At 52.7% G+C, this 27,867-nt stretch overlaps 10 protein-coding genes across 10 annotated transcripts; 3 read left to right on the top strand and 7 right to left on the bottom strand.

The window, feature by feature from the left end:
- Positions 1–329: 329 nt before the first annotated feature.
- On the bottom strand, positions 330–2,237 carry BO97DRAFT_408183 (cyclophilin-like protein). Its single transcript, XM_025695795.1, has 4 exons — positions 1,925–2,237; positions 1,098–1,798; positions 827–1,023; positions 330–768 (listed from the first exon to the last, which is right to left on the bottom strand). Exons 1-4 carry the CDS (start codon positions 2,002–2,004, stop codon positions 373–375), a joined length of 1,374 nt encoding a protein of 457 aa, XP_025547807.1. The 5' UTR covers positions 2,005–2,237; the 3' UTR covers positions 330–372.
- A 3,251-nt stretch (positions 2,238–5,488) lies between these two features.
- BO97DRAFT_196583 (uncharacterized protein) lies at positions 5,489–7,377 on the top strand. Its single transcript, XM_025690510.1, has 3 exons — positions 5,489–5,893; positions 5,966–6,073; positions 6,128–7,377. Exons 1-3 carry the CDS (start codon positions 5,669–5,671, stop codon positions 7,283–7,285), a joined length of 1,491 nt encoding a protein of 496 aa, XP_025547806.1. The 5' UTR covers positions 5,489–5,668; the 3' UTR covers positions 7,286–7,377.
- A 1,183-nt stretch (positions 7,378–8,560) lies between these two features.
- Positions 8,561–9,173, bottom strand: BO97DRAFT_196573 (uncharacterized protein). The gene has a single exon (XM_025690509.1). The coding sequence runs from the start codon at positions 9,093–9,095 to the stop codon at positions 8,655–8,657; it is 441 nt and encodes a 146-aa protein (XP_025547805.1). The 5' UTR covers positions 9,096–9,173; the 3' UTR covers positions 8,561–8,654.
- Positions 9,174–9,424: 251 nt separating this feature from the next.
- On the bottom strand, positions 9,425–10,752 carry BO97DRAFT_408180 (40S ribosomal protein eS24). Its single transcript, XM_025695794.1, has 3 exons — positions 10,563–10,752; positions 9,980–10,227; positions 9,425–9,917 (listed from the first exon to the last, which is right to left on the bottom strand). Exons 1-3 carry the CDS (start codon positions 10,637–10,639, stop codon positions 9,841–9,843), a joined length of 402 nt encoding a protein of 133 aa, XP_025547804.1. The 5' UTR covers positions 10,640–10,752; the 3' UTR covers positions 9,425–9,840.
- A 212-nt stretch (positions 10,753–10,964) lies between these two features.
- Positions 10,965–12,719, top strand: BO97DRAFT_196551 (protein-lysine N-methyltransferase). The gene is made up of 4 exons (XM_025690508.1): positions 10,965–11,245; positions 11,376–12,005; positions 12,145–12,280; positions 12,387–12,719. Exons 1-4 carry the CDS (start codon positions 10,997–10,999, stop codon positions 12,509–12,511), a joined length of 1,140 nt encoding a protein of 379 aa, XP_025547803.1. The 5' UTR covers positions 10,965–10,996; the 3' UTR covers positions 12,512–12,719.
- Positions 12,720–12,750: 31 nt separating this feature from the next.
- Positions 12,751–15,652, bottom strand: BO97DRAFT_408179 (uncharacterized protein). The gene has a single exon (XM_025695793.1). The coding sequence runs from the start codon at positions 15,152–15,154 to the stop codon at positions 13,082–13,084; it is 2,073 nt and encodes a 690-aa protein (XP_025547802.1). The 5' UTR covers positions 15,155–15,652; the 3' UTR covers positions 12,751–13,081.
- A 1,465-nt stretch (positions 15,653–17,117) lies between these two features.
- BO97DRAFT_196477 (putative Ran-binding protein (RanBP10)) lies at positions 17,118–19,788 on the bottom strand. Its single transcript, XM_025690507.1, has 7 exons — positions 19,654–19,788; positions 18,705–19,546; positions 18,419–18,645; positions 18,231–18,361; positions 17,919–18,165; positions 17,338–17,850; positions 17,118–17,278 (listed from the first exon to the last, which is right to left on the bottom strand). The coding sequence occupies exons 2-7, from the start codon at positions 19,514–19,516 to the stop codon at positions 17,148–17,150; spliced, it is 2,061 nt and encodes a 686-aa protein (XP_025547801.1). The 5' UTR covers positions 19,517–19,546; positions 19,654–19,788; the 3' UTR covers positions 17,118–17,147.
- A 1,109-nt stretch (positions 19,789–20,897) lies between these two features.
- Positions 20,898–22,268, bottom strand: BO97DRAFT_196461 (uncharacterized protein). Its single transcript, XM_025690506.1, has 2 exons — positions 21,590–22,268; positions 20,898–21,531 (listed from the first exon to the last, which is right to left on the bottom strand). The coding sequence occupies exons 1-2, from the start codon at positions 22,018–22,020 to the stop codon at positions 21,138–21,140; spliced, it is 825 nt and encodes a 274-aa protein (XP_025547800.1). The 5' UTR covers positions 22,021–22,268; the 3' UTR covers positions 20,898–21,137.
- Positions 22,269–24,285: 2,017 nt separating this feature from the next.
- Positions 24,286–25,525, bottom strand: BO97DRAFT_428131 (J domain-containing protein; the record flags this gene model as incomplete). Its single annotated transcript, XM_025697265.1, has 3 exons — positions 24,286–24,792; positions 24,851–25,378; positions 25,481–25,525. The coding sequence occupies 3 exons, from the start codon at positions 25,523–25,525 to the stop codon at positions 24,286–24,288; spliced, it is 1,080 nt and encodes a 359-aa protein (XP_025547799.1).
- Positions 25,526–25,790: 265 nt separating this feature from the next.
- Positions 25,791–27,634, top strand: BO97DRAFT_408175 (DNA-directed RNA polymerase I subunit RPA43). The gene has a single exon (XM_025695792.1). The coding sequence runs from the start codon at positions 25,850–25,852 to the stop codon at positions 27,329–27,331; it is 1,482 nt and encodes a 493-aa protein (XP_025547798.1). The 5' UTR covers positions 25,791–25,849; the 3' UTR covers positions 27,332–27,634.
- Positions 27,635–27,867: the final 233 nt, after the last annotated feature.

The following is a 27,867-nucleotide window of genomic DNA, read 5'->3' as shown; positions in this document are numbered from 1 at the left end:
ATTATTTTTAGACCGGCTAGCGAGAAACAGAGAGATGCAAAGGACTCAAACGGAGAGGCCAAGGTGAGCAACACAGCCAATCTGTGGCAGGCGGCGGGGCACACCTTCGTATACTCCGTGGAGCCCAGCCTGTGTCTCAAGGCATCGATGACTTTGAGAAGATGCTCTATGATGATTGATGACCGGTCCCGTCAGGTGAGAGGTCATATGTGATTCAAACCATTTTAGCATACCTGTGAGTCGGTCTGCTAGCAAAGACTGCTTGCTGCATTGTGCAAACGAATTTGATTACTAGGAAGGTAGATAGGAGGAATAGATAGATAAATATACGTCATTCATAGCCTTTGAGGTCTCATCTTCTTACTAAGTACATCATCGGCGTCGTCGGTCCCGATACCTATCGTCGTCACGACGCTCATACCGCCGATCGCCGTAGGAGTCCTTCCGTACTGGACTCCTGCTGTGCGATTGAGCGGGGTAACGACTACGGTACGGGCCTCGCCGGGGGCTTCGACTGGCTCGTCTATCACGGCGCTCGTTCCGTTGAGGGCTCCGGCTGTATGATCTATCGCGACGAGGAGCAGACTGGCGCCCAGGCTCTTTTTTGTCGAATACCATGGAATAGTCTTCGCGGCGACGTGCATTGTTGTTGTCAGCCGCCCGATACTGGCGCTTCTTCTCGAGTCCGGCTACACCACCAAACCCACCCCGCTGACCACTGCGCTTAGAGATGGTTGCGTTACGCCAGCTTTCGGACAATTTTGACACCTAGTGCATCGAGTGGTCAGCAGCATCCGACCGAGCTCACCCAGGTAGTACTGCTTACACTTTGTGAGAAATCAACATGGATGCGATGGTCGTCAATCAGGACACCCTGCATCTTGAAGTAGGCCTGCTCACAGTCCTTTTGATTCTCGAATTCGATAAATGCATACTGTAGGCTGTCACCTGTCCGCTTGTCTCGGATCACCTCACACGAGAGAATCGGCCCGAAACGACTGAAAATTAGGTTCAAATCCTCATCTAGAGCCATATCTTAGTTAGCCATGGTGTTGAACAGCAATAAGCATAGAAGACAGGAAAAGGTAGGATCCGACCTTGAGTGACTGGATTCAGCTTGCAGACGAATAATACATTTTCTGGTGGCTTGACCTCAGCAAATGGAAGGTCACCTACCATTTCCAAGGTCAACGCCTGAGCTCTTGCCTCACGTTCCCGTCGTAGCTTCTCCAATGCCTCTTCGTCCATGTTGTCATCCAGGTCCTCGTCATCTGCGATCCTCACTGTAGCTAATTGTGCCTTGGAAGGCACAGGGCTCTCCGCAGGCTCCACCAACCCCGGGGGGTCACTGAAAGGATCATCGAGGATCACAGTATGACGAATCCTGATATCCTTGAGTGGGCGCCCGCGATCATCGATGAAGGCTTCGTTGACCTTCTCTAGGACATCAAATCCTTCTACCACCTTGCCGAAGATCACCGCCTTACCGTCCAAGTAATCCAGGCTCTCTCCGAGAGTGATGATGAACTGACTAGCGGCAATGCGCAGATCCGGGTCATTAGGAGAAGCAACCGTTGCCATGCTCACAGTTCCCCGCTCGTCATGCTTTAATTTGGGAGGAATCGGAAGGGAGAAGGTTCGCTGGGAGGGACCCTGCAACAAGCCCCAAATCGAGGATCCGCCATCGCTCTCAGAAGAGTCAGGACCCAAGGGGTCACCGGTTTGGAAAGTAAAATTCTTCTGAACACTGTGGACGGGCGAGAAATTGTAGTACTTGACTTTGCATAGCTTCAGGAAGCTATGGCGGGAGACCATAGATAGCTTAGTTTTCGTTCAGCCACTCGACTTGTACGCGCGCGCAATAGAGCATGACGAAAGTACCAGCAGAAAGAACAATCGCAGGAAATGGAGAAGAGATGCATACTTTTCACAAGCCTTAGGCGACTCATCGACCAACAAATCAATGACGATGTCGCCGAGAGAGGTTTCTAGTAGGACGCTCATGGCGGATCCCCGGCAGCAGCTGCGGGTGATTTTGGGAGGATCGACGGTGCGCAAGACAGAAACAGAAAAAGATGAGGAATAGCGATGGAAAGAACAGGGATTGTGCAAAACGTGCAACAGACAGATTGGATTGCAGAAGAACCAGAAACAGAATTTTTTGGGGGTGGGGAGCCGGGGGGGGGAAGGGTGTGGTCGTGGTTTGGGGGAGGAGGAAGCTTTCAGAAGGACGGAATTAAGAGCCTTTGGAGTTGAGTCCAAGCAAGCAAGGAAAGGTACAGAACAGAGTCACAGACCGACCGACCGACCGACCGAGAAGCAAAAGTTACGATGCGGAGCCGCTGCCGCCCGCTCTATTCCTACTTAGTCGAACATCAGCGGCCCACCGTCGATCGCTGTTCGATTGTCTACTTGTCTACTTGTTCATTCTCCTTCTTGATGCTTCTACATGCTGCTGCTGCTGCTGCTGCTGCTGCTGCCCTCAGCCAACTACTCCACCCAATTTATCCCTATCATCATACTAATCGGGATAATTTGAACGAACTAGACTGATTAGTTCTAGATCAACAGTTATCTTCCCCCGGGGATGGATCTACCTGCTTGCAGCCACAAAAGTTCTTCACATCTTTCCCCTTACCCTCACCCCCACTCTCACCCAACCCCCCATGTCACTCGAGTGACAGCGACTCAAGGGTCATACATGCTCTGAAAGAAGCATTCATCACTGAATCAATCACCTTCGACAGTTTCGAGGTGTTCTCATTGTCGGATGGTCGATCCGGCGCCCCCCTCGTGTAACCGCCGTTACTTTTGAACTGGGCGGCATATCTTCCGGGAATCCCCGTTGAACGAACAACTCGAAGGCAAGAGATAGTCTCACGCTAGGCCTGGGCCGAGATTTAGCTGGCTGCTGTTTGTTGTTTCGTTTCTTGCCGGCGATCTGGTCACTCAAATCTGTCGGCAACTTATCCATAGCCAGCTCCCGAGCAAGTACGACGAATATTGTTCCTGGTGCGATGTGCCATCGGCCCCAATTCAAGCGTCGGCATTGACCCTATGAGGTGTTTCGCTATTTGTTGGACTTCGCTTTGACGTCAGCTCCAGCTTCAGCTCCAGCCCCAAATCATAGTAACTTCGAATTCGCACGGTGAGCGCCTTTCAACACTACAAGACTCACCCGATTCTACCCTTTGTGAGTTTCACCACAGGGGCGTTGGCAATAACGGGCGGTCTCCTGCAGCTAGGTCCAACAGCTGTTCAGATAACCCCATCAGCAACCTTTGCAGAAATATGACAGCAGGACTAATCCGATTGGGAAAGACACGTGGTGCTCACTAGACATGGGATACTATATCTTTATCTTAAGAATGATCATTACATTGATGATTCTCCGTAACGCTTTTAACTCCTGGAATTCCTGAATGAGATTCATAAGTTTCACTGGGTCTTGGTATTCCTGTGGCTGGTCCTATTGCTAATGACAGCTCTCTGGTCTAACCACTGACTGATAATAGTTGTGACCGGAAGATACCTTGATCATTGACGCCCTTCCCCAATCTCTGGGGCTTTGGCCCTGCCCTCCTATTTTCGACCGCTGTTTCCTCTTCACTTTTTCTTCGTTTCTTTTCCATTCTACCTTCTTTATCCTCATTTCTCCTCTTCCGACCGGAATCAAGAAAATCCTCTAGCTTACTTTTCTCGTGTTCTATCAAACAAATGGTTTACCTCTCTTGTTCGATCTCGATCGCGATCCGAAAAGGGACGGACGACACTAGTACCTTAGCTCATCATCCCCCTTTCCACATATTGCCTGCGCCAAACCTACTGCCATGCTTGCGAATGAATCGTTTCCGATCTAGACCAATCGTTGTGTGAAAGTGCTGCAGGTTTGAGCACAAGCAGATGTTGACAAGGTTCTGTCAGTCGGTGACAATGTGCACCGGACTCGTGCCCCTGACCCTCCTGCATACTTAGTCGATCTCTCTTTTTCTTTTGCCCCACAGTCATGGTCAAACTCTCGCCGAGCTGTGAAAGCTCATTACCCCCCTCTTATTCGTTCTCCTGATGTTTCTCTTCGTTCGCCATCCTCTTTTTGAGGCTTCCTAAATCACCCTGGGCCGGTTTGAGTCCTTGCCCATTTGACGCCTCTCGATCTCCCTAGCAAGCCAAATCCAGGAAACCCAAGTCATGCATGATATGTAGACTCCGATCCAGACCTTAACTGGCGATCTTTGCTTGATGGTACTAATGCGAGCCATTACTCCATGCTGCCATGGGCGGGCTCCGCGCACCCAGTCAGACTTGGCGGTTGAGTCACATTGGCGCGTTGCTGAAACACGGCCGATCTCAGGACTTAGTCGTTGCTTGAAGCTATCAAGCTGAGGCATAGCAGCCAAGCTTTCCGAGCCATCGGTGTAATATTCGCAGATTGGTGCGGTCCGCTTGCATCATGCTCTGAATCGGGTCTGGGCACTTCCCTTCTCTTGGCCCCGAGTTCCTCTTTGTTGAAGTCGCTCGTGGACCTGATCGCTGCCGATCTGACCTAAGCTGAACTCTATGATGTCAAAAGTACCAGTCGAGACTAGACCGCCGAGTGAAGTTTGTTCGATGCTTGAAAATAGCAAGCATCGGACCAATCGCCTTTGGATGCCGACCATTGTTCAAGCAGAGAGCAAACATCCACACGTTCGTTGCTTCCGCCTTCCTGTCAATAGCTTGATATTCGCGCTGGAGGTGCTCATGCAAACGTAGTCGGTGGCTGTCCGGTCTTCGAACTACCCTGACCGGTCGCTTCTGACGCAGGGCTCTATCGCTGGCAAAAAATAGCATCATTTAGAGACATGGACCAGTGGCGGAAGCAGCACATGTGGAGTTCGCATCAACGTCTATTGGATGAGACCGACCCTGGAGATCTTAGTCTGCCCAGCTTGGAGTGATAGGCCTGACTGTGGTTTTCTATCAGGCCATTTTTAACTGGTGCAACGTTACCCTTTCTCTGTGCAACTCTTAGAACGCTGGGGTATTTTGTCTCTGTGGTCTGCTATCATCATCATACCATGGTGCCCATACCTAAATCTCTGGACATGATATTACTATCTTGGTTTGGTCTGGACTTTTTGTATTTTTGTTTTTTTTTAGCGTTTTGCCTGAATGAGATGCAACCCGGTTATTTGCATGATGCTCTCCTGGTACAACCCAGGGTAAGAAGAAACAGGTATCAAGCTGATCACACTCCATCGAATGGGGAAGCGACCTAATTCCCATTCTAGTTCTAGGGACTTTGCTTGGGTGATGGGAGAAAACTGAGATCGGTCTGAAACTCCCCAACCTGCAACCAACAGCATGCGAATTCAGCGAAATATTAAAATAAGACAATCGCGAGAAAAAGAGAAAAAAAGGAAAGAAAGACAATAAAACGAAGGGCCAGGCTTTCCACCATCAACACCTACGCACCATCAACACATGGACTTAAAGCTGGCCTTGCTTCCGGCTAAAGCCCCCTCACCCTTTCTGGTTCTTTTCCCCATCACTTGAGGGTAGAGCGGATACGTTGATTGCAACATCCCTGATTCACCGACCTTTTTATGCTCCTTGAAACCCTTCTGAGAAGCTTTCCCATCCTGTAAACTTACCTTGACTACATGTGAGTCTTGAATTCGGGAGCACCATGTTTTCCCCCACGCTGATGGATGAAGTAATGGCTCATCCTATCTATTCCCCGGAGGAGGCGATTGGCTTTGATTCACAATCCAAGCGAGATGCTCTATCAATACCTCACCCCTATCGAGCCGACAGCTATCAAGATATGGTCGAAAGGGCTGGGTGTCAAAGTCCTAGTCCTGAATTAGACAGCAAGAGTCGAAACTCGACACGCCGCCGCATTCAGGTCGCTGTAAGTTGGCCCTTTTATCTTTCGACTCTGTTCTAAGTCGAGAAAGGATCATGGCTTACAGGTTGTTCTTAGTGTAACCGTTGCCGAAAAAGAAAAATCAAATGCAGCGGCGACAATGGCGAAGGGCAAGGCTGTTCAAACTGCCGCAGCTCTGGAAATGTTAACTGTCAGTTTTTGAGGGTGAGTTTTAGAATCGCTTCCACTTTGGTAGATTATCAGCTGACACCAGCACAGGTCAATTCTTCGATGATGCAGACGAGAGGTACCTGGCCGTATCCAACGGTGAATGCTACGATATCCCCATCTCACAGACATGGGCCGTATGGACCATCAATGGCGCCAAAGCCGGCGAGTAGTACACCAGGAAGCCCTTCTACTATGCGTGTAACTCCTTTCTCGCGAGCCCCTGGCTATGATTTTGGGTCGAGCGACTCTCAGATGCCCTTCAGCCGACAATCATTTGGTGTTGACCACGCCGTCCACTACGAGGAGGATTCTGGGATGTACAGCCCTCAGCCTCCGACGTACATGGTCTCTGGGGCACCACATGCCGTTATTGCGGACTATTGTGGGCTCACATGGAGTCCCAAGGCTTGGAGTCCAAATATGTGCCTTGGCCGAAGCCCTAGCGCAGCCATTTTCGCAGACCACGAGACTGGAAGTTCTTTGTCCCAACCTGTATATCCTTATATGCTCTCGGGGGCCCCAAGCCAAATAACTGATGCCCCTCCGATCGTGCCAACGATGAGCTTTTCCTCCGCCGAAGGACAAGGAGTGGATCGGACTCTTCCTGACCCCACGAGTCGAACTCAAGGCCCACAGTGCCCTGCTGGCTTTACACTGACACCCGAAGTCCTTACACTTCCAGAGACCGTGGATCACAGGACGGGGGCTGGTTGGAATTACAAAAGCGCCAGCTCTAGTAACATGCCCTCCTCAGTTCAACGCTGTCCGAACGAATCTTTCAACACCAGTTCTACCAATCGGACAAGAGCAAGTGCCCAAGACATGATGTTCGGAACTCCGTTGCTCACAACTGTTGGTGCACCTTCTTCTTTGGCTTCCTCCGCTGGGCCTCTTGCTGGATTGGAGCCGGTAACCTCGAGCGAGGAATTCCGCGGAGGTGGTGACAGTCAAGCAGCGCGGACTATGTCCCAAAGCCATCTCTCCGAAGCCGGCTCTGATGTCTATGTATACAGCAGCAGTGAAAGGAGGGACAAGCACTCGTACAAGACAGATGGTTCAGCATCCATGCTCATGAATGGGCTACCATACACACGTCCTGGGCCGGGTCTTTTCGCTCCATCGATAACTACCTCGCCGGCCTGTCGCCCTGATACAGTAGTGTATCCGACTCCAATACAGCCGCTAAACCACCCAAGCAATTTTTAAGCTCACGCTATAGGAAGGCATTCTCATTATTTTGAAAGAAATTCCCTCCTGGATGCGCTGGGGAGCATAAACAGGCGTTAGCCGACAGCGAGACTGTCGGTAGGTGACACAACAAAAGAGCTGAAACAAACGTGTCGGCTCGACTCCACGGGTATCTAGCAGCCTCATCTTAATTCGAATAGGGATGAAGCCTGTCAATCTCGCCCCGACAGACTATACATGGAAAGGTAGATTATTGAGCGTTGGCGGCGCTTTTCTCCTTACGCCTATTGGTAATATCTCTCAGCACAGGCAGGCAATGCGCTGGCTCTTTGTTACATTATATCCCCCCAGGGCGCAGGAGAAGGAAGAAAAAAGACATGTTACACTAATACTAGGGATTGTGTTGGATTTGTGATTCCCAAGGCTTGCTCGGTGTTGATTGACTTGGATTTTTGCCTGTGACTGGGCCGGCCAGGCCGTCCACGACTGGGGAGGCTCACCTTTTATATGTTTCTATGTTTTGAGTTTTTATTTGTCTCTTGTTGCTTCTTACTTACGGTGGCTATCTTGTCTCCTGTATATTTTACCCCCACTTGGCAAGGGCTTTGTTGTATTGCGTTGTTGTTTTGAGCACATTTGTCCATGCTGCCAAGTCAGTTGTTGGTTACACTACTGGACCCTTACTTAATATGATAGATCACATACACACACACACACACCTCTTGATTCCTTTGCGCCAGACAAAAGACAACGGTTAAGATTGTTTTTACCTGGGGAAGAACAACTGGCGATACGTGCAATAGAACGGTGAAAGAAAGATATATACAGCAATAGATCGACCCTAGCTAGTACCTTGAACCAACAAACCCAACTCCACCCAAACCAACCAACCTCAACCTTAAGCCCAAAAACCTACTACTGAACAAATAATAGCAAAAATAAGCACTTTTCCAACCCTCGGACCAAAAATCCCACCAACAAACACAGCCCCAAGCTCCAACGGCGCATAGGGGAAATAAAACAAAAACAAAAACCAAAAAAAACCGAACTCAGAGCTAATCCTCGTCCCCCGTTGCGTTCCCCCCGCCGACCTCCCGGATGCCATTTCGCCGGGGCAGGGGACAAAGCAAGCAAGAAAAGCCCTGAGAGGGAGGGGGCCTGTGCATTGACTTTTCCAAACGGCGCGCGCACCTACTGACGCAACCTTCCAGTACCCTCTAGCCTTCAATCTCCCTCGGTTCTTTGTGTACCCGGAAGATCTCAAAGACAGAAGACGACCACCGACTCGGTCGATCTAGTCGTACGCTCGCTCGAGCTCGGACCCTTCGTATTCTCTGTTTCGTTCCCCCCCCCCTCCTCCTCTTCTCTAATTGAATTGAGATGTAACTTACCCAACGAAGAATGTAAACCAAGAGGGAAAAAGGGAACCGGGCGTGATTGCCGGTCCCGTGGTGGGACCCTGCGTTGCGTTGCGAGCGAGTGAGCGAGCTCTTACCCTGGTACTCGGGTACGCGGACGGGGGAGGGGGAAATCGGTTCCTTGTGGTTTGTTTGGTAGGTGAGTGTTCGGGTTGGGAGGTTAGGGACGGGGGAATGGAAGTTGTGGATGGATGGATGGATGGATGGATGGATGGATGGATGGATGGATGGGCTGGTGTACGGTACTCGTTGGGTGCGTGCGGGCGAGAAGGGGGGGAAAGAAAAGGATGGATTAATCGGGTTGGGTTGTGGTGATACATACCTACATACAGTACCCTATCTGTCGAGGCGGCATGAAATATGATGCCTCTCTCCCTCACTTGCTCTGCTACAGAGGAAGTGCTACACATTGACTCGTTTTACTCGTCTACGGTATACCATATTAGGTGGACGATAGCTAGCTTGACAAGGTCGGAGTGGTGATAAACACACTCCCATCGGGTCAGGGCGTGCATCATATACATACTACTGTCTCAGGGAACGGGAACTTGATCTAGTCAAATCGTCGATAAGAAATGCGATAAGGAATTGTATGGGGTAACTGGAAATTCAAGGCGGAATCATTCAACCAGGGAAGAAACAATCAGGGGCAAAGAAAGCAGAGAACATGGGGTAAATCGATCGGTTGAAGAAAAGAAGAGAATATCCATTTTATCCTGGTTTTTTTTTTTGCGAAGATATCCGACCCATGTTTTATTTTTTTTTAACCCGGCAAGAATAGGCCCAAGCGGTCTCCAAGTCTGATTTGATATTGAAGTTCCCTGTCATCGAATTCATGGTTTCATATTGTAGATATGAAGAATTGGCGGTGGCCGCCCATGAGAAATAAGAAGATTGTAAAACGCCCTCCACACACAACCAGTTCGTTCATATCCACCAGGGTTCATTTGGTTGAAGAAGATCGGAACAAAACCCACATCTTCCCAGTCATCAAGTTCAGCCCGTGGCCGCGATCGTCCGTCTTGGTTCGGCAAGTGCATCCGACTCCGGGTCCCAAGGCGAAGATGCGAATCCAGCGAGCAACTAGTTGTTTCCCCCTTCCATATTTTCACCAGTAAACGTAAACGCAGAGAACTCTCAACCGAATCGATCCGCTTAGTTCTTGTTCTTCTTGGGGCCCTTGACCTTCTCGGTACCGCGGAACTTCTTGGAGCGGTTCTTCCGTTGCTTGCCTGGAGAGGGTATGAGTATGACGGAAGATGGGAGGCGGGGAGAAAGAAGTAAGAAAACGTACGCTGCTGTCTGCTGGGCTTCTCGATCTTGGTGGCGGCACCGATGCGAACCAGGCGGTAGTGGGGCTCGAACTTCTTCAGGGCCTCCTGGGAGTCGTAGACGAGAGCGAAGCCAGTGCTCTTACCACCACCGTACTGCGTGCGGAAACCGAAGACGGAGACCTGGTCCTTGTTGGCCTTGTACAGGTCGGCGAGCTTGTCGCGGAGTTCGTCCTTGGAGACGTTGGCGCGGTTGGGGTGGAGGACGTCCCTGTGTGCACAATATCAGCGTCTGCCGTAGTCATGCAATGTTTTGTCGTGCTTGCTGCCCGGAGGTGTTCTCGGATGGTTCCCAGTCGATGATATTTTTCTTCTCTTTCTCTCTTCTTCATTGCCCCGACACGCATATATGCACATTTTAGATGTGAAATTGCCGCCGGACATTGTAAACCCCTCCCCATCGAAATTGTCGTATCTTCCTGGTTGTTTCCATCACGTCGACCTGATGATCGTTTTGTCGTATTTCCCTCCTTTCCCATCTCTTTTGTCTTTCGGGTATCTTCCCTCCGGGCATCCTCCGGGCAGTAGCATCGGGGGAAGGCTTACACGACCATCTGCTTGCGAGCAAGCAGGGGGTTGCGGATGAACTTGCGAGTCCGCAGGGTAACGGGAGCGTCGGCCATGGTTGGAAGTTGACAGCGAAGGAATCTGCGTGCGACAGGAAGCAGAAGGGGGGCAGATTAAGGAGGGCGCGGGTTTGTCGAAGTCGCTGTCAAGTCGGGTCGGGGCTACGAAATGCGGCGTTCGATTCAATTTTGGTCTCGTTGTGCACAAGTTGGCTGTGGGCTCGGCTAGACGACCCTAGGCTGGATCTGGTTAGTCCTGTGCCCTGTTCCGCTAGCCTGCTTTCGATCTAGCGTCGCGGTGCCTGATAAGCATGCTGACTCATCATTTCTTATCGGCCAACTTTGATCACATTTTCTACTAAGTATACGAGCTAGACCAGTAGTCAAGTCTCAACCGACGCTCAAATCATCGCCATGTCCTCTCCCTCTCTCGACCGTCTCGTCTCACAATACTACCAGCAAGTCGAAATTCCCTCCCTCTCTCTCTCCCTCCCATCCAACTCGACCCTCCTCGACCCCACCACCCAACATGCTCTTTACAATCGCATGTTCAACGACGCCGACCCCGCCCTCTGGCCGCTGCCGCCAGCCCATTATCGCATGCGCGTGCTCAAGCTGATCATCGCGCGCCTGGAAGAATCCCTCACCAATCCCGAGGAGGATGTATGAACCCTATCCAGCCACCTGTATGACAATGATCAGTTCAATCACCACTGCCGATCAATCTCATTTTCCACCTCACCAGCTTCAATCGCATACTAACGCAAATCTTCCCCCCTTCTCCTTCACCCAGGAAATCATCGACGAACTCCTAGAAACATGGGGCACACTCCTCACGCACCCCAAACCCTCCGCGATTGAACAAGCCCAACAACTCACCTATATCAAATACACCGCTCCACACATACCTGACCCCTCCCCATCCCCCTCTTCCCCAGCCGCAGACCCAAACCACCCCTCCCGCCGAACAACCATAACCTCCGAATCCCGCGGCCTGATCCTCTCGTCCGGCACCACGGGCTTCCGCACCTGGGAAGCCGCGCTGCACCTGGGAACTTACCTGGCGACGAACCGGACGGCGGCGCGCGCCCTGATCGAGGGGAACCGCGTGATCGAGCTGGGCGCAGGCACGGGCTTCCTCGCCATGTTCTGCGCGCAGCATCTGCAGCCCCGCTCCGTGGTCACCACCGATCGGGAGATCGCCCTGATCGAGCAGATCGAGGATTGCGCGGGTCGGAATGGCTTGTACGATACGCCGGGCAAGTTTGCGGCGGGGATCTGGGAGTGGGGGACGCGGTTGGATATTCCTGGGTTGGATGGCAGCTCTGTTTCCTCATCCTCAGGAGAGGCAGCAGCAACAGAGGTAAATGGAGGGGAAAAGGACCGAGGACTCAAGTTCGATGTTGCGCTGGGCGCGGACCTGGTAAGCCCCTCGCTCTCCCTTTCCCCCTTTGTTCTCAGTCTGGGATGGTTTCCCCCGTCCTCTCATCCTTGTCATTTTGATCAACTCATTTGTAACCTACCACCGGGAACAAAACCTGACCAACCTCGGACCAAACCAGATCTACGACGTCGACCTCGTACCCCTACTAGTCTCCACCATCGAGGACCTCTTCACCAACTACGGCCTACAGCAATTCATCATCTCCGCGACGCTGCGGAACGAGGATACCTTCCGGACGTTCCTGAGAGCGTGTGGTGCGTTTGATCTGATTCCATTCTTCTCCTGGCCCTCCATCTTTCTATATCCCACTCAGTGGCACATCGGTCCAGTTAGCGCTAATAACTCGTTAACTCTCCGCAGAAGCTCAAGCCTTCACCGTCGAGCAGATCCCTTTTACCTCCCCTCCTGAGGCAGAGCAGACGGGATTCTACCACTCCACGGCTATTCCGATTCATATATATCGGATTACAAGACCCAAGGTCTAACTCTTCTTCTTTTTCTCTTCAGGAAGAGCATGAAGACTTAGATATAATCCGAAAAGGAACCGAGACCGTGTCGTAGACGAAGAGCGCACGCATCTATTACCCACGCATCCCGGCGTCATGTCTGCCTTACAATGCATATGGTAGAATCAGGGATGGTGCCAATCTATGATGGTGGTTGGAATTTAATCTCATTTCGTAAAGGGCAACGAACGGCCCGCTGGAGAATGATAATTTTGTAGGAGGTAACCGTGTACAAAAAGAAAAGCCTATGCTATGCTGTGCTGCTGTATGTGATAAGCAAAAATAGTCTCTCACATCCTGGGTATCATGTCTATCAAATCGGATACAGAAACCTCTCGAGCGATGGGCGGACTGGCCCAATGCTCGTCTCGAGAAAAGATGAACGGCTAATAGAAGAAAGTTGATCGACCAAGGATTGTGCTGCCGCCTATGAACAGGTGGATGGATGGCGCTCAGATATGATGAAAGTTGAAAGAAAGGGAGCGATGGCAATGGTGTATATACGAGGCTATGTTGTTGTCGTGCTGGCGCAATACTGACCGAGCAAAATCACTCAGCAAGACTCTCCCTGAGCAGTCTTTCGTCTAGTTGCTCGGCATGCAGGGACACAGGGGCACGAGAGATGGGCCGGAAGCCCATGATGGGCCCCTTTTGGTTCACCCCCGGGTAACGGAAGGGCATGTTCGGGGCTGGGCTTGCTCGAGCCTTGGCCGGGTGGCTGGCACTGTTCCCGCCGGAAGAAGAAGGTCTAATTGGGCCAGAAGCCTCCGCTTCAATCGGCAACGACTGTATGCTGTCATGTCCCGAGACGGCGGCGGTGCCCCAGCGACCGCGGACCCAGCCGCCAACCCGGCGGGATAAAGACAGCTTCCGAGAGGGCGTAGCGGCGCTGCCGTCCAAGTGGCCGTCTTCAGAAGCCGCATGCTCCGTTGGGGGCTGCTTGTTCCCCGCCATCGATGCGAGAAGGGACTGTGGACGCTGGTTGGGCATCAGGGCTGGCTCTCGCCCGGCCGTTACAATGCTCGTTGAAATCACTGGGGGCGTGGGGCAAAGATCCGCATTTGATGAAATGATTCGTCGTGGAAGCCGGACAGGCATGGTAGTGGAAGGAAGGTCGTTCACGTTGGTCCGCGACGGACGTCGACTAGGAGCATGGATGTCCATTCCCGCCACGGAAAATAGACTCTCGTGGGACGAACCCCGGCGTAACGAACGATAGGGAGAAGAGAAAATGTCGGCCATCGAAGGAGATGCGGCTCGCTCTGATTCGGCATACTGCATCGACTCCACCTCTTCCGGGATCACGGTTTCCACGATTCCCTGGTGCGGAGACTCGACACTCACGTTACGATGGGTGAGATAGTCGTACCCTGGATCATCGTCCTTAACATGGGTGAAATGGTCAGTCTCTTCACGGCACAAAGACGTATCAGAATGAATATTCCTGCGGCGAGTTCTCAAAGGAGATGAAAAGACGGTACTGGCTGGACTGGTTGGCTGGGAGAAGTCGAAGCTGCGTTCCGCACGGTCGAAGATTGAGGGTGGCTGATAGGCGGACTGCGGCGAGCTGGCCACAGATTCCGTCGTGGGGGTTTGCAATGACCACCGATGGGACGTTGCCGGAGGGATGGAGACCGAAGTTTGGGACAAAATTGTCGACGTGGATGAGCTGGACGATTGCGAGCGGTGATTAGGCTTGCGAGTCCCCGACGCCAAGTTTAGCACCGCCGCACTGCCCAAAGATCGTCTCTTCTTGCTGCCACGACGGAACAGCGAACCTCGTTCTTTTTTGGGCCCAGCTGGGATGGCGGGAGGATGATAATGGTGGTGAATGTGATATTCCTGCGACACGCGACGAGACTCTTGTGCTTCCAATTCCTGACTCAGAGTGGTTGACGGCCGAGGTTCCTGCCCATCGGACGCAGCTAGAGGCTGATGAGACAGTATCTGATCCCGCAGATTCTGCACCTCTTGGTTCGAGCTTTCGAGCATGTCCCGCAACTCCATGATTCCCATCTGTAGGTTGGCATTATCTTGTAAAATGTCACGTACGAAGTGGGAAACCACATTGGCGCCCCCACGATTGCGCCCCAGCTCCTGCGCCGCGGCTGCACCCTTCAATCGACCAGCCGCGCCATCGAGTTCGCGCTCCACGGTGCGCCGGCGCTCCATCCGCTGGATTAAATCCGCATGACGCTCTCGTTCCTCCCGGGCTTCCTTCTCGATGCGATCGACCTGGTCATGCAGGTCACGCAGAGTGCATTCGGCCTGCTTCCATCGCTGGACGGCCGACCTGGATTCCTCCTTGGCCGACTGAAGACTTTCTTGTAATCGGCTCTGCTCTAATTCCATGTGTGCGAGTTGGGCTTCAAGATCCGCCGCACGGGCTGCCGACATGGTCAATTTGCGCAGCTCGATCTCAGTGTTCTCCAGTCGCGAGGTCAGTGACTTGGCGTGTGTGTCGGAATCAGCGACGGCCCTGTTTAGACCCTCTAACTGCTCCAGCAAGTCGCGATTCTCCTCGATTATTCGGGCGTTCTCGGCCTGAACCTCGCGCTTCTCGCGCTCGAGGTTCTCAATGTTGAGCAGGAGATGCCGGCGGTCCTGTTCCGCCTCAGCCATATACGATTCATGTCGATGGAGTAAAGCCTGCAGTGCAAAGGTTAGCGATGAGGAGCCCGTAGTTGTAGCCGTCGATGCGGCCTTATCTGGGAAAGCAGCCATGACGAACAAAGAAGCAATGAGAGAGAATGGGAGACTTGGGCTTGATGAACGCCATGAGAGAGAGGGGGAATGTTGTGACAGGCCAATTGATAGGTCTGTGTTAATTCTCCGTTCTTGTCTCGTGAATTTTTCACTCCTCTTGGCACTCAATCCCCGAAGAGGAAGGGTTATTCAATCCGAGATAGTCGAATTCCAGGGCAGGGCCAGCAAGATAAGCAAACAATGTAAACAACGGCCCTTTTGCCAGTGAAGGGGGGCAGGAACATGAGGTAGGTAATCAGGCATGTATGTACACAGGAAAAAGTATGTGAGAGGCATGAGAAGTATATAGGCCGACCATCAAAAGCAATCCGGCAGGCCACCAGTCAGACAGCCTCATGTCTGTCCTGTACAACTCCATCGTCCCCAGGCCAAGAATCAGGCAGGGCATGGTGCATCGGGAGTGATACTGGACGAAGGAACGGACCTCCGCTGCCAACAATGATGCCGCCTGACGTATTGAATGGCCGAGCCAACGAAAAGCCGAAACTTTAAAATTGTAGATAGACAAAACACGCAAAGTGAAGGCAGATGTGCACTAAGCGGGAAAAGTAGGGTAAAAAGGAAAGATTGTCAGCAAAAACGTACCTGACCCAGTTTAGCAGCGGTTGCGAGATCCTTTTCCAGCCCCTCGAGGGCGAGGTGATTATGGAGCAAGAATGCACAATCATTCCGACCACAGCAGCATTGAAGATCTGTGGTCGAGACGTGGGCAGAGGCTGGGTGGGTGGGAATGCTGGGAAGCTGACCAGTAGTGGACGAATCCATGGCTGGGGAGGGGAAGGACGAGCGGCGGCAGCAGCAGCAGCAGCAGCAGGAAGTGCGGCAGACGCAGTAGTAGCAGTATTAGCAGCAGGAAAGGAATGGAGAAGGGAGGGGGAGTGGACGCTTGAGGTGGCACCCCTGGAACGACGTGATGAAGTGGCCCGGAGGCCCCCGAGCTTCGAGGCTGTCCAAGCTCCGGTCGTAGATAGATGAAACAAGAATAGATCGAGAAGGACACAGATCTCTTGTGAGGGTCTGGCGTGGGTCTGTTTGTCTGTCTGTCGCCTGTCTATCTCACAGTACCATGGTGGTTCTTTGCTTTTTGCCGGATTCTCCCTCACTTTCTGGGAAGAGCCAAGCTGAAAGTCTCTAGTGACTGGCGGATATGTGAAAGGAAAAGGGTCTAGACAGGAGTCCGAGAGAAAGAGAGGATTGATGATGGAATGTGGAATGGAAATGCACTGGCAATCAACAAGTGAAGCCGTTCCAGGGCGGAGACTCGTGGCGCGTGGCGGTGATTGGCTCTGAAAGGGAAGGTGGGTGGTCCGGGCGGTGAGAAGTGGATGGAAGGAAATGACCGGTCTGTTCGAAGGCGGTAACAGAATTACAAGGGCAATACAGTTTTATTGATGATTGATTTGCTGTCTGTCATTGTTGCAGAGTGAAATGTGATGATAACGTGCATGACGAGATAACCTGCTTGGGACATGCAATTCGGCAGCTTACCAAGTAGACAGGACAAGGCAACTCCTAGAACTTACTGTACAATGTACACTATACGAAGCTACGGAGGAACTAACCGATTTGACGGACGGCCCCACTGGAGACTACTGCCAGCATGAGTGACTTGTTCCCCCGATCGCCCGTCGTCTGCCTTGTCGCCCAACCACCAACCAACCAACCCCCTGCAGCAGCTGCAAGAAAGCCTGCTTGGCCTGGCTCTGTGAAGCTGAGACGGAAAGGCCGTGTGTCCTTCTTGCTCGGGAAATCGATGATCAAAGATACCAGTCTTTCGTATGTTAGGTAGAACAATCATAGCAGATCCCAGACATGTCCTCATAGACCCATTCCCATCGCCCCGGAGCCATCAAAGCAAGAAATCCTGGCGTACATTGATAAACGCCCCAGCGCCACCATCTTCGCCAACTTCGTTCACCAGCACCTCTGTCTGTTGGTACAGGCGCTCCAGCGCCGCCAAAGATGACTTGCCGAGTGACACTGTTTCAGCTGTTAGCCACCGCGTAACCAATGCAGTCACCCACCCACAGTCTACCTACCTAAAATGGCCGAATTCAACTCTTCTGCCACGGCAATGCGGCCGGCCGGGTCCAGATAATGCCCATGCACTGACTGGCGCGCGTCCTGATAGGCCACCAGGGAGAAGATGTCTTCTAACATCTTCCGGTCCCCGCCCCGTTCATCGGGCGGGTAATCGATGAAGAGTTGTTGCCCATACTGTACAGCTTCGGTCAGCAGCTCCCTCGATTTGGCTGCCGTTTCAGTGTCTTCGATCTCCATCTCCTCAACCTCCCATCCATCCCCATCGTGAGCTTGGTCATCTAGTTCCATATCCTGGTCAAACACCGCGCTGTCCAGCAACCCGTTTGTTGAGCGTCCCCGCTTTGACGCCATCGCTGACAGCTCACTGCACCGCCGCATCATTTCCAAAAATTTGCGGCATCTTAGCTTGAAATGAATATGAGGGTAGGTTTGTAACACGTTGGCATAATATGCATTGGTGTACTTGAGCGCTTTGTCTATATCTCCATCAAGGATTGCGGCTCGAATCTCTGGAGGGTAATTATAGTGTTAGTATGCGATGGATTCAAACTGTATAGAAGCTCGAGGGATGCCTTACTCTGTCGATTAACTGCTTCCACATCCTCCACAACTTCATACTCCGGCAGCGAAGCGGGTCGGCCATTTTCCAGCGCCGTCGACTCCGCCGCCACCTCTTCGGCGAACGCGCGGGCCGTTTCCACATAGCCGTCATGGGCGAGGAACTGCGCCACTAACTCCTGCAACAAGGCATTTTCGTCCAATGGCGGGTGTAGATTGGCGGTACTGGTCGAGGCGATCTCTGAGTGGATTAGAGATTTCTCTTTCTGTGGTGATATTGTCAATGAGGATCCTTTGCTCCGGAGAGAGTGCCACAGAGGCTGGACGGTACCTTGACCATTTCATCGATGTCGAACATGAAGGGCTGCTGGCCGAAATTCGCAATAATATGCACCGGCGGTTGCTTCTTCATTCCCACCGATGGGTAAACTTTAATGTTTCGTAGTTCTCGGAATGCATTCCCTGCGTTTCTCTTAATCCCTTTGGGTCTCGTAGGGCTGCAGAGAGGCAACAACTTACCTAAGAAAAAACCGTTCTTGGTGAAAAAAGCACATCCAGTCGAGAAGTTCACACCACATCCCACAGTATCATTTGCCCCGAAGGTCGGGCCGTACTGACGACCTTGTCCTTGGCTTTCCCCAAAGAACGACTTGCCATCATCGCCATGATAGGCCCAGGACTCTTGTTCCCATCCTGGTAACCTTTCCATGGACGCTTTCTTGCTTGAGAATCCGATACCGATCATCCTAGCTGTGTCAGCTGATTTATACGCGGATATCACTTCAACCTCCTGATCAACACATACCCCTCTTTAGGTTTGGAGAGAATAGTGATCTCAAAGTAGTAGATCCCGCACTGCGGGGGCATGGGACTATCCGCGCGAATGGCCGCCGCCTCATGATCGTGTTTGTTCACTGGGCCCGTATACCGAACTTCAAACCCACCGTTGGTCAGTTCCAAGCCCGAAGATCTATCTTCGGCATTCCAGCCGGAGGGCAAGGGTATCAAAAGGTCATCTTCGATGGGGGTTTCCCGTTCGATGATATCATAGGTCATGCCTCGGTGAGAAGGAGTGATCCGGGGCAGGCTGGCCTGACTCGACGAGGTCGATAGAGGGATCGACGTGGCGGAGGGGACGGCGGTATCTCGAGGGGCAACGAGTTTAGCCCGACGGGCGGCATCGAGGCGGGAGACATAACGGGAGTTGCGGAGATAAGAGGGGGTGAAGGCGGGGACGGTGTCGGCGAAGCTGCCCGGCTGATGGGCGAAGGGATCGTGAAGAGGGAAGCTGGCGAATTTGCGGGAGTGAGGAGGCAGGGTCTCACCAGGAGACGACCGCCAGGGCGAGTTCATGATATCAGCATCCACGGCGGCGGATAGCCTCGACAGGCGGCTGTCGGCGGTCAAGGGCGGGGGATATGCGGGATTCAAATGGGAAAACGAGGAGCTGCTGGGGGAGGCGAGAGCGGCGGTGCCGGAGAGGACTGAGGCGTAGGAGGACCGACGCGGAATAGAGGAGAAACTAGGTCCAGTGTATGCAGTGGTGGTGGTTGTAGTAGTTGTAGAGAGAGGAGCTCGCGGAGCTCCACCGGAAGGGGGAAATGATGCGTCAGTCATTATTCCTGTTCAGTATTGGTATTGGTGGTCCTGGGAGGGGAACAGCCAAAGCCCCCAACTGGTCAATACACTTCCATACTGTAATGGTGTATACATCAAGGTAAGAAAAGGTTGACTCGGGATTCAGAGTCACTTACACAAAATAGATTGCAGAAGATGACTACTCCATTCGCTGACTCTACAGTTTTGGGAATCTTCTTTTCTTGTGTAGTCTGTCCGTTTGTTGTTCTTTCTTCTTTCTTCTTGTTTCGTTGGGTGGTTCACCTGATCGAACTGGGTGTTGATGTCCGTAACCGGCGGCAGGCTGTGGATTGAGTGGAGCAATTTCCGTTAGACTGAGTTGGAGAGAGAGAGAGAGAGAGAGAGAGAATTCAAAGTATTTCGACAGAGTAACAGCTTGAACTCACGGACACAATTGTCGATGTCAACACGGCTTTCGATGGACTTCAAGAGGCCAGACAGGAACAAATGAGGATCGCTCGCTTTCCCACTCTCGATCACGGGCCAAAGTTCAGCTGAGCCAGGCCGCGATTGAAGTCTGTCACCATAGCCCGTAGAATGGCAAATTAACCGTTGGATCTTTCAGAGATTTGGTGGAGACGAAGTAGAGGATGAAGCGCGCCAACAGGGAAGAGGAAATGGTCACGTCGAGGCTCGCGTGACGGAGGGAGGGTGGAAACACATTCGAAGTATGACAGGGGATGATGGCCTGACCAAAACTCACTGCGGGGAAACACAGAAATGAAATCCCGGGGCAGTAAGGAAAGCATTGACATCTGACAGGAGCCAACTGAAGAGGAACAGAAAGAATGCTCTGCCCTTGCATGGCTCTCTCGCCCAACACTTTCAGCCATCTACAGTTCCTGATGCAGTTGTGGTATTGCCGTTTCGGAAGGAAGTACAGTACACCACCACTGCTCCACGGGCACTGCACTGCACTCACCCACCCTTTCTATTCACCCAATATATCTCGGTTAGGCAACCAACCAAGGTACCGCCATCCCATACTTCAGGTATCATTTTCCCTTCATCAACCCAGCTGGCATTTGAATACCGATTGCCAACCAACGGACCACGTCCTCTACAAAATGCGAAAAAGAGATGTATCAAACAGATTGCACAGCCGAATTGCATTCATATGATATCAATCAGGGCTAACAAGAGCCCGGTCGATATATCGTCCTGTCCACCCAAATTTTGATGAAGTAGTAGTAATATACCGTACATGCGTACATGCTTCCAACTGCTGCTGCTGCAAAAAAGAAAAAGAAAAGAAAAAACAAGCCCATCCATGCCCTGCACGGGGAATCGTTCCCGTACCCGCGAATTCTAGTGTTACATAACAAAGGAAGAAACAGAGGACCGAATCACTAAAGGCGATGATAAATATCCATCATGTGTAGCAGTTCGCTGAGGTGACCTGACCGAGATCGTCCCAACGCCAACCCAACAACAAAGGCAGAAAACAAAAGAGATGACCGAAGAATGGTCACACGACCATCACAAGTAATAAAAACGTAAGTCGATATATGGAGGGAGATATGAGTGAAAGGGGAAACAAAGATGAATATGATACAAGAAGAAAAACATTAAGTAAGTGTAAGACGGCGAGATGAGATGACTATGCAGTCATGGCAATGGCCGGAGCCGGTGAGGAGGCGTCATGTATATTAGAAGGCAGCGGGGTGAGGTCTCCATCACCCCCGTTGCTCTTTTCGCTGGGGACGCCACTGGCGCTTTGGTTGGCTTTGCTGTCACTGTCGCCTGTTTCGAGGGCCATCTCTTTAGCCTCGCCGTTCTCTTCGGGCTTTTGCGGTCTGGGGGCACGCCAGGTCGGCAGAGCCCATTGGATGCCCGTGAAGCTTTTCAGCTGCAAGGGCTTGCGCTCCCATTTCCGGCACGGGGCACCGGTACGATCCAACGCCCGTAGACCGGCATTGATCGCGCCCAGGTTGGCCTTGGGTCCGAGCTTGTGATTGGCAGACAACTTGACATGGTCGACAGTGCCATCGTCACTGTATAGTCGACGGGTTAGTGAGACAGGGACAATGAGTATGAACAGCAACCACATACAGTCTAGGTTTCTTCTTGGGGCCAGGCTTGCCTCTCGGCCTCGGGTACGTCTCTCCGGTCTGGCCCAGACCCCGTTTGCTCCCAGGCTTAGGACCCGGCACGCCCTTGCGACGGGGTGTGTCGGCAGCGGAAGTGCCCGCAGCAGGCGTGGAAGCTGCATCGGAGGCATTGTCCACGGAGGAGGGTGGGGGCGGCAGTTCCGCCGATGAGGAAGCCGGTGATGAAGGCTCCTTGATCTTGACCGGAGACTGAGCCGGGGTGTCGCTGTTTCTCTTCTTCGTCTCCTTGATCTCGGGGAGTGGTGTCGCAAACTGGCTTAGTAGATCGGGTGACAGTTTCAAGACGACCATCTTCTTCGAGCTTCCAGACCGGCTGGAGCGACCGTTCGTGGTGACGGTGGTGGTAGCCGTCGCAGAGCTGGCCGCCGGCATCGTGGGGGGTTGAATTGGGTCCGAAATTAAGCTGATTCCAGAAGGGGGAGTTAATCCTTGCGGGTGACAGGAGGATGGTAGCCGATCAATAGTGAGGAGAAAAGAAACGAGGTGGTGCCCGTCAGACGCTGGGTGGCGATGAGGAGTTAAATTCTGAGAGATCGGACGGGTGAAGTTTGAGAGAGGGGTGGGAAGGGGGTTAATGAGGGATTAAATGGTGATCGTGACGTGGGTGCTGGAGAGTAAGGTTGGTGGAGAGAGTGAATTTGGCGTGGTTCGGGTCAAACACGGCGGCGAGACTGGGTCAAGGCGAGGCGAGTGTCTGGCAGGGCTGATGGAGACAGGCAGGGTGAGGCCGCGGTGACATAGTCCGGTGGTGAGGCCTAGTGTGGTAGTAGTAGTGGTGGTGGTGATAGGTGGTGATAGTGGAAGTGAGGTAGGAGAGGGAGGGGGAGGGAAAGAAGAAAGGAAGGACGGGGAAGGGAAGAAAGGGATGAATGGGGATGTCGAGGCGTCGAGTGGTGGTTTCATTGCAGTGGTGGTTGGGTGGATTGTCTGTGTGTGTGTGTGTGTGTGCGTGGGTGTGTTTTCTACTGACTTGCTCGTCTAGGGAACGACAAGCCAGACTTTTCTGGTGCGGTCAGTCCAGGAGAGAAGCTGAAGGGAAGAAAGAACCTCCAAAGACAAGACAGGCGCGTCTTCATACCACCCGTTACCACGGATCCTCTTATCGGATGTGCTCCAGCCATGGTATGGAAAGTATGGGACGGTATGGAAACAGACTCAGACAGTACCTTGAACTAACTTACTTACTTCCTCTCTTCCCCGTACCTCTTCCGACTTTCATACTCTTCTTCCCGTATAGATTTTAGTGAGGTACGTTCAGTTAGTTACTCGGTAGTTTATTAGTTAGTCAGTCAATCACTCAGTCAGCCCCCCTTCCAGGATCTTCCGAAGCTCCCAGTACTTTGCATTACTTCTTCTCTATTGTCGAATTACTTGCCTCTAATTCATGAATTAAACTGTTACTTGAAACTACAGTAATACGCATCTACTATTCATTCTATCCTATTCATCACCAATACACTAAGAATAATGAATGGTGGACAACCAGAGGGAGAGAGGGGAAGTCGTCTCTTATCCAAATTAAACCCACTCCTTCCTTAGTTCTTACTCCAACCATGTCTCTCCCCCTTCAACTTATCCAAGAGGGAAAGAAAAAAAAAATATGGATCGGCCGTCCCGCCTCGGCCGCGTTAGACTTTGCGCACTCCAGCTGTGTCGAATGATGAGTTTGGCTGTCTGGTTTACGAATAGGGACCTGCTTGTGATTGTCTGGGAGCCGAGAAAGCAAAAGGTCGGCCAAAGTAATAACAGCAAGGCATCATCAGCCTCAGCATCATGACCCAAATCATCTGGGATCAACCTGTGGCCTATCCATGGCATCCGTGCTTTAGCCTTCTTTTTTTTCTCTCTTTCCCCCTTCCCCCCTCCCCCAATATTAGTTATTCATTGCTACTACTGCACGTACTACTCGTACTATAGACTGTACTACCATCACCACCGCCGAGGCAACGCCGGGAAGGAAACCGAAACTAGTTCATCGAATTCCCCGTCAGGATGCAACGGATGCGTGTACGGTAAGTGAGTGAGTAAGAGAAAAAAGGGAAAGGGAGCCAGCCAGAACAAACACCTCATCTCAACCAAGAAAAGTCTCTTTTTTCCATTCTTCCACCACCCATTGCATTCCGATCGGCTTGCCACTTCCGGAATGTCATCACTTCTCCCCCATTCCCCCAGGCATCCGTGTCCATTTTGGTTCTCAACACGAATCCGACCAGACCAGACAACACAGACAACCAATCCAGCAAGAGGTGCACTCAAATGATGGGTAAATCAATCCCCCGTCTGATCGCTTGTACGAAGCCCAACTCCACCCGGTGCTCAACTAACCAGCTTCCTCCTCACTTATACCCATTCACATCCGAATGCTTATCGTGATTGCTCCTTGGCCTGCGCGAAATTCTATGGGGCCGAAATCCAACCGGGATTGGCGATGGCAACTGGTCCAGATGCGTTCCATCCGCAGTCAACTTCCCCCGATCACGCACTCTAGTGCACGGAGGACAGGGTTACCACAAAAGCAAGATGGTGATTTACAACCAAACAACCCTTCTATCATAATCAAAACCAAGGGTGCCGGGAACTTGTGAAGGGAAAATAGTTACAGCATCAAAACACCCAAACCCCCAAATATACACCACCTCAGTCTGCTTTCCCCTGCTTCTTCCGCTGGATCACCTCCGCCACAGCCTGCTGCACCCCCGGACTAGCCCTCACACTACTCAGCACCAACCCTTCCTTCATTCCCTTGCGCAGCGCGGCCACGCCCTCATGGTCGCCCTTGAAAGGCGCGAATCCCAGCTGCAACAGCTGAGTCGCCTCACCGTCCGTTGCCCGTGAGAGCTGCAGCAGCTGTCCCAGCCGCTGCATGGTCTGTGGGTGCAATTGCTCGCCCGTACCGGACGCAGCCCGCCGGCCGATCTCTGGGGGCGTAAGCTGTGAGATGAAGATGTGCAGCGTCACAGAGGCCCGTTGGGCCAGCGTCAGGATCTGGAACGGCAGCAGATAGAATCCAGAGTTCTTCGAGGAGATCCCAAAAAGCTCTTGTACGGCATCAGGGAGGTAGGATGCGGGGAAGAACAAGGCCCCGGGATGAGTGAGGAGAGCCAACTCCAGGATCATCAGAGCCGCAAAGGTGAAGAAGCGCCACTAGACAGCCCCCGTTAGTAGTTACTCTGGTAGGAACTAAACCCCCGGAACCACTCACATAGCGCCCCCATTCCGACCACCAGGTGAAATGTAGAATCATGATGGTCACCAAACCCCCGATGTACTGCGGGGCAGATCGCTGCAACCCGGCAAACATGAACTCCTGCATCGTCTTCTTCTCTCCCCAACCGAGCATACTGGGTCCGAACCGGTCGTAGGCAAAGCGTCGGACGGGATCCAGCAACGTGTCTTGCGCCAGCTTCAGGTAGACGAAATAGTCGTCGGAGCGCAGCCCGTCGCCGGAAGCAATCTTGTCCGGGTGGTGCTGGGCAGCCAGCCGGCGGAAGCGCGATTTGATTGTCCGTTCATCGGCCAGGGGCGAAACGCCGAGGGCCTTGTAGAAATCGCCCGCGATTTGCACCCGGTGAAAGGTCTCGTAAAGCGTGTAGAGGAGGTAGCTGGTGACCACCAGGATGAAGATGCGACGACGGTGCCGCGCGTAACGGGGAGTGCCAGGCTGAGGTCGCGGTTCACCAGCGCGAATGGTGAGCCCATAGTAGATACTCTGTGCTATCGAGGTGGCATACTGTCGAGGTTGGCCTGTCAGCAACCCAGCTCTGCGTTGAGGAAAACCAGCAAGCAGTCTCCGGGAGACGGACACCTGGCGGCACACGGGGAGAAGACTCACGTTTGGGAGGACAGCCCATCCCATATAGGACAACAGCGACGCCATGGGCGAGGGTACCGAAATCCTCTATGAAACTATAACACAAGTATTCTCCATACAATCACCCAGCACAGTCACATCCAACAAGACAACAGGATCGGAAAGTGTTTACTACCGGGTCAAGTACTGTACCTCCCGCTGTCCCCAGCGGTTATCTCTCACTTATCTCTCACCGCCCCATCCACCGCCCGAACTGAACCTCCCCGAACAGGGAAAAACGGAGAGGGAAAAAAAACTGTAGAAAAAAAGTTTCTCGACATCGCAAAGGTCCCGCCATCCGGCATCCGCAGACTGCGACACAGCGCATCCATTGCGCCTCACACAGTCCCAATGGCTATCGACGCAATGGAGATCGACTCGCACATTGCCTCCCCGGCAGCGAACCGCTCGCCGGAGAAGGAACGCAAACGCAAGCACAAGGACTCTTCGTCCCCATCGAAGAAGAAGCGCAAGCACACGATCACGGATGAAGAAGCGACTCCGATGCCCATTCGCGAGAAGAAGAGCAGCAACAGCACCAAGAAGTCGGCCTCATCCAAAAGCCAGAAAAAGACCACCCCCGCCGAAAGCTCCCCATACACCCTCACCACCGCAACCCTCTACCTCCCGCTGTCGCCGATCTCCATTTCGCCGACGCACGCGCAGGCGTCGTTGATGGCCGAGCACCTCTCGCCGCTGCTCCTGACCTACTACCCGCCTCTCCAGGGAATCGTTCTGGCCTACTCGAACGTCACGATCTCCAGCACGCCGCCCAACAGCCCGGAGTCGGCCGCCGCCGCCGCAGCGACCGAAGACCACCCGCAACCGCTCACGCTGGCGCGCACCGCGGGCGAATACGGCGTCCTGTACGTCTACCTGACAGCCACCTTTCTGGTCTTCCGGCCGCAGCGCGGTCAACTTCTGGAGGGGTGGGTCAACGTACAATCGGAGGGGTTCCTGGGCGCGATCGCGCTGAACCTGTTCTCCGTGGGCATTGAACGCAAACGGCTTCCCTCGGACTGGAAATGGATTCCTCCAGGCGACGAACAAGAGGACGAGTCCAGCACCACCACCACCAATAACACATCCGCCAACACATCCGCCAAAACCTCCGACGCAACCAACCCCACCTCCACCTCCTCCGATGATGACGATGACAACTCCGAAGACGAAGAATCCGACACGGAAACCAAGCCCAAATTCGACCCCGCCCTCGAACACTTCACGCCCGTGACGCTGGCCTCGGACGCCAACCCGCTCAACCCCTTGAACTCCAACCCCAGCACCGACTCGACCCCGACGACCAACGCCGCCGTTGTTGAAGATAACAACGACGACGACGACGACGGAGTAGAAGGCTACTTCCAGTCCGTATCGGGCCACCGCGTGCGCGGCACAATCAAGTTCCGAGTCGTCGACATCGACGTGATCCCTGGCTCGGAGCGGGATCGCGGCTTCATCAGCATCGAAGGCACGATGCTCACGCCCGAAGAAGAGGCTCGGGTGCTGGAGGACGAGCGGAACGGGATCCTCTCATCGGGGCTGGGCGGTATGGGTACCCCGCAACGACGATACGGGAGCGTCGATGCGCCGTCGGTCTCGTTCACCGTCCCGCTCAGTGCCGCCAAGGCAGATCGAGTAGATGAGCTTCGTGAGGATGACGACGAGGGGCAGGGAAACGCCACGGCAGCGGCGGCAGCATCGGCAGTCGACACCCCTAGCAAGAGTAGCAGCAGCAAGCCCAAGAAGGAGAAGAAGAGCAAGTCGTCCTCTTCTTCGGCGTCAGCAGCCGGCTCGAAGAAGGAGAAGAAGGAGAAGAAATCCAAGGCCTGAAGTATGCTTCCCTAGTTCATCGTGCATGGTGGTTCACTTGGTCCCGCGGATATATCTAATCAGTGGAATGTGATGTGCCTGAGCAAGAGGATATCCGAATCCCGGACTCGACTGCTGCAGCTTCTATGTTTCTTCTCTCCTTCTGCGGGTAGGACGAAGGGAACATTGTTGATATTCCCGTCGTTTTTCTGTTCCATGTTATATACTTCATCTGTGTTGTTTCGATGCTCTATGCTGTTTTGAGTTTTCTTCCTTTTCTTTTTCTTTCTTTCCCTGTATCTCTTGCCTGGCGTTAGATGGGAGAATCAAAATTTCAGTTTCGATCAGTCATATACCATTTGTTCCGGGTTGTATTTGTTGGGTCAGCCAAAGAATCAAGGTGCAGAAAATAAATGTAAGGTTGATAGTTACGGATATGGGTTCCCTGATCGTCAAGTATATCACATTACTAGATCCAGTATGCTCACGATCAGGCAGCAATTTTGGTGCTCGAGGTGATGCGCCTTGCTAGGTATAAATGTACAATATGCTCTGTG

The sequence above is a fragment of the Aspergillus homomorphus genome (assembly GCF_003184865.1).
Source record: "Aspergillus homomorphus CBS 101889 unplaced genomic scaffold BO97scaffold_45, whole genome shotgun sequence".
NCBI lineage: Eukaryota > Fungi > Ascomycota > Eurotiomycetes > Eurotiales > Aspergillaceae > Aspergillus > Aspergillus homomorphus.
The sequence above is the reverse complement of the archived record's forward strand: the minus strand, read 5'-3'. Positions and strand labels throughout refer to the sequence as shown.

Bases quoted from the DNA above. Each gene is read 5' to 3' on its own strand.
- BO97DRAFT_196573 (XM_025690509.1), bottom strand. From the start codon at position 9,095: ATGTGTAGCACTTCCTCTGTAGCAGAGCAAGTGAGGGAGAGAGGCATC.
- BO97DRAFT_408183 (XM_025695795.1), bottom strand. From the start codon at position 2,004: ATGAGCGTCCTACTAGAAACCTCTCTCGGCGACATCGTCATTGATTTG. The intron at 1,799-1,924 runs GTATGCATCTCT...CTCCCGCCATAG, and splicing joins TCGCCTAAGGCTTGTGAAAA to CTTCCTGAAGCTATGCAAAG. The intron at 769-826 runs GTAAGCAGTACT...TCGATGCACTAG, and splicing joins ATGTTGATTTCTCACAAAGT to GTGTCAAAATTGTCCGAAAG.
- BO97DRAFT_196461 (XM_025690506.1), bottom strand. From the start codon at position 22,020: ATGCCGGCGGCCAGCTCTGCGACGGCTACCACCACCGTCACCACGAAC. The intron at 21,532-21,589 runs GTATGTGGTTGC...TCGACTATACAG, and splicing joins CCCAAGAAGAAACCTAGACT to TGACGATGGCACTGTCGACC.
- BO97DRAFT_408179 (XM_025695793.1), bottom strand. From the start codon at position 15,154: ATGGCTGAGGCGGAACAGGACCGCCGGCATCTCCTGCTCAACATTGAG.
- BO97DRAFT_408180 (XM_025695794.1), bottom strand. From the start codon at position 10,639: ATGGCCGACGCTCCCGTTACCCTGCGGACTCGCAAGTTCATCCGCAAC. The intron at 10,228-10,562 runs GTAAGCCTTCCC...TTGTGCACACAG, and splicing joins GCTCGCAAGCAGATGGTCGT to GGACGTCCTCCACCCCAACC. The intron at 9,918-9,979 runs GTACGTTTTCTT...TACCCTCTCCAG, and splicing joins GAAGCCCAGCAGACAGCAGC to GCAAGCAACGGAAGAACCGC.
- BO97DRAFT_196477 (XM_025690507.1), bottom strand. From the start codon at position 19,516: ATGACTGACGCATCATTTCCCCCTTCCGGTGGAGCTCCGCGAGCTCCT. The intron at 18,646-18,704 runs GTATGTGTTGAT...TGACACAGCTAG, and splicing joins CTCTCCAAACCTAAAGAGGG to GATGATCGGTATCGGATTCT. The intron at 18,362-18,418 runs GTAAGTTGTTGC...AGAGAAACGCAG, and splicing joins CAAGAACGGTTTTTTCTTAG to GGAATGCATTCCGAGAACTA.
- BO97DRAFT_196583 (XM_025690510.1), top strand. From the start codon at position 5,669: ATGTTTTCCCCCACGCTGATGGATGAAGTAATGGCTCATCCTATCTAT. The intron at 5,894-5,965 runs GTAAGTTGGCCC...GGTTGTTCTTAG, and splicing joins GCCGCCGCATTCAGGTCGCT to TGTAACCGTTGCCGAAAAAG. The intron at 6,074-6,127 runs GTGAGTTTTAGA...ACACCAGCACAG, and splicing joins TTAACTGTCAGTTTTTGAGG to GTCAATTCTTCGATGATGCA.
- BO97DRAFT_408175 (XM_025695792.1), top strand. From the start codon at position 25,850: ATGGCTATCGACGCAATGGAGATCGACTCGCACATTGCCTCCCCGGCA.
- BO97DRAFT_196551 (XM_025690508.1), top strand. From the start codon at position 10,997: ATGTCCTCTCCCTCTCTCGACCGTCTCGTCTCACAATACTACCAGCAA. The intron at 12,006-12,144 runs GTAAGCCCCTCG...GGACCAAACCAG, and splicing joins TTGCGCTGGGCGCGGACCTG to ATCTACGACGTCGACCTCGT. The intron at 12,281-12,386 runs GTGCGTTTGATC...AACTCTCCGCAG, and splicing joins GACGTTCCTGAGAGCGTGTG to AAGCTCAAGCCTTCACCGTC.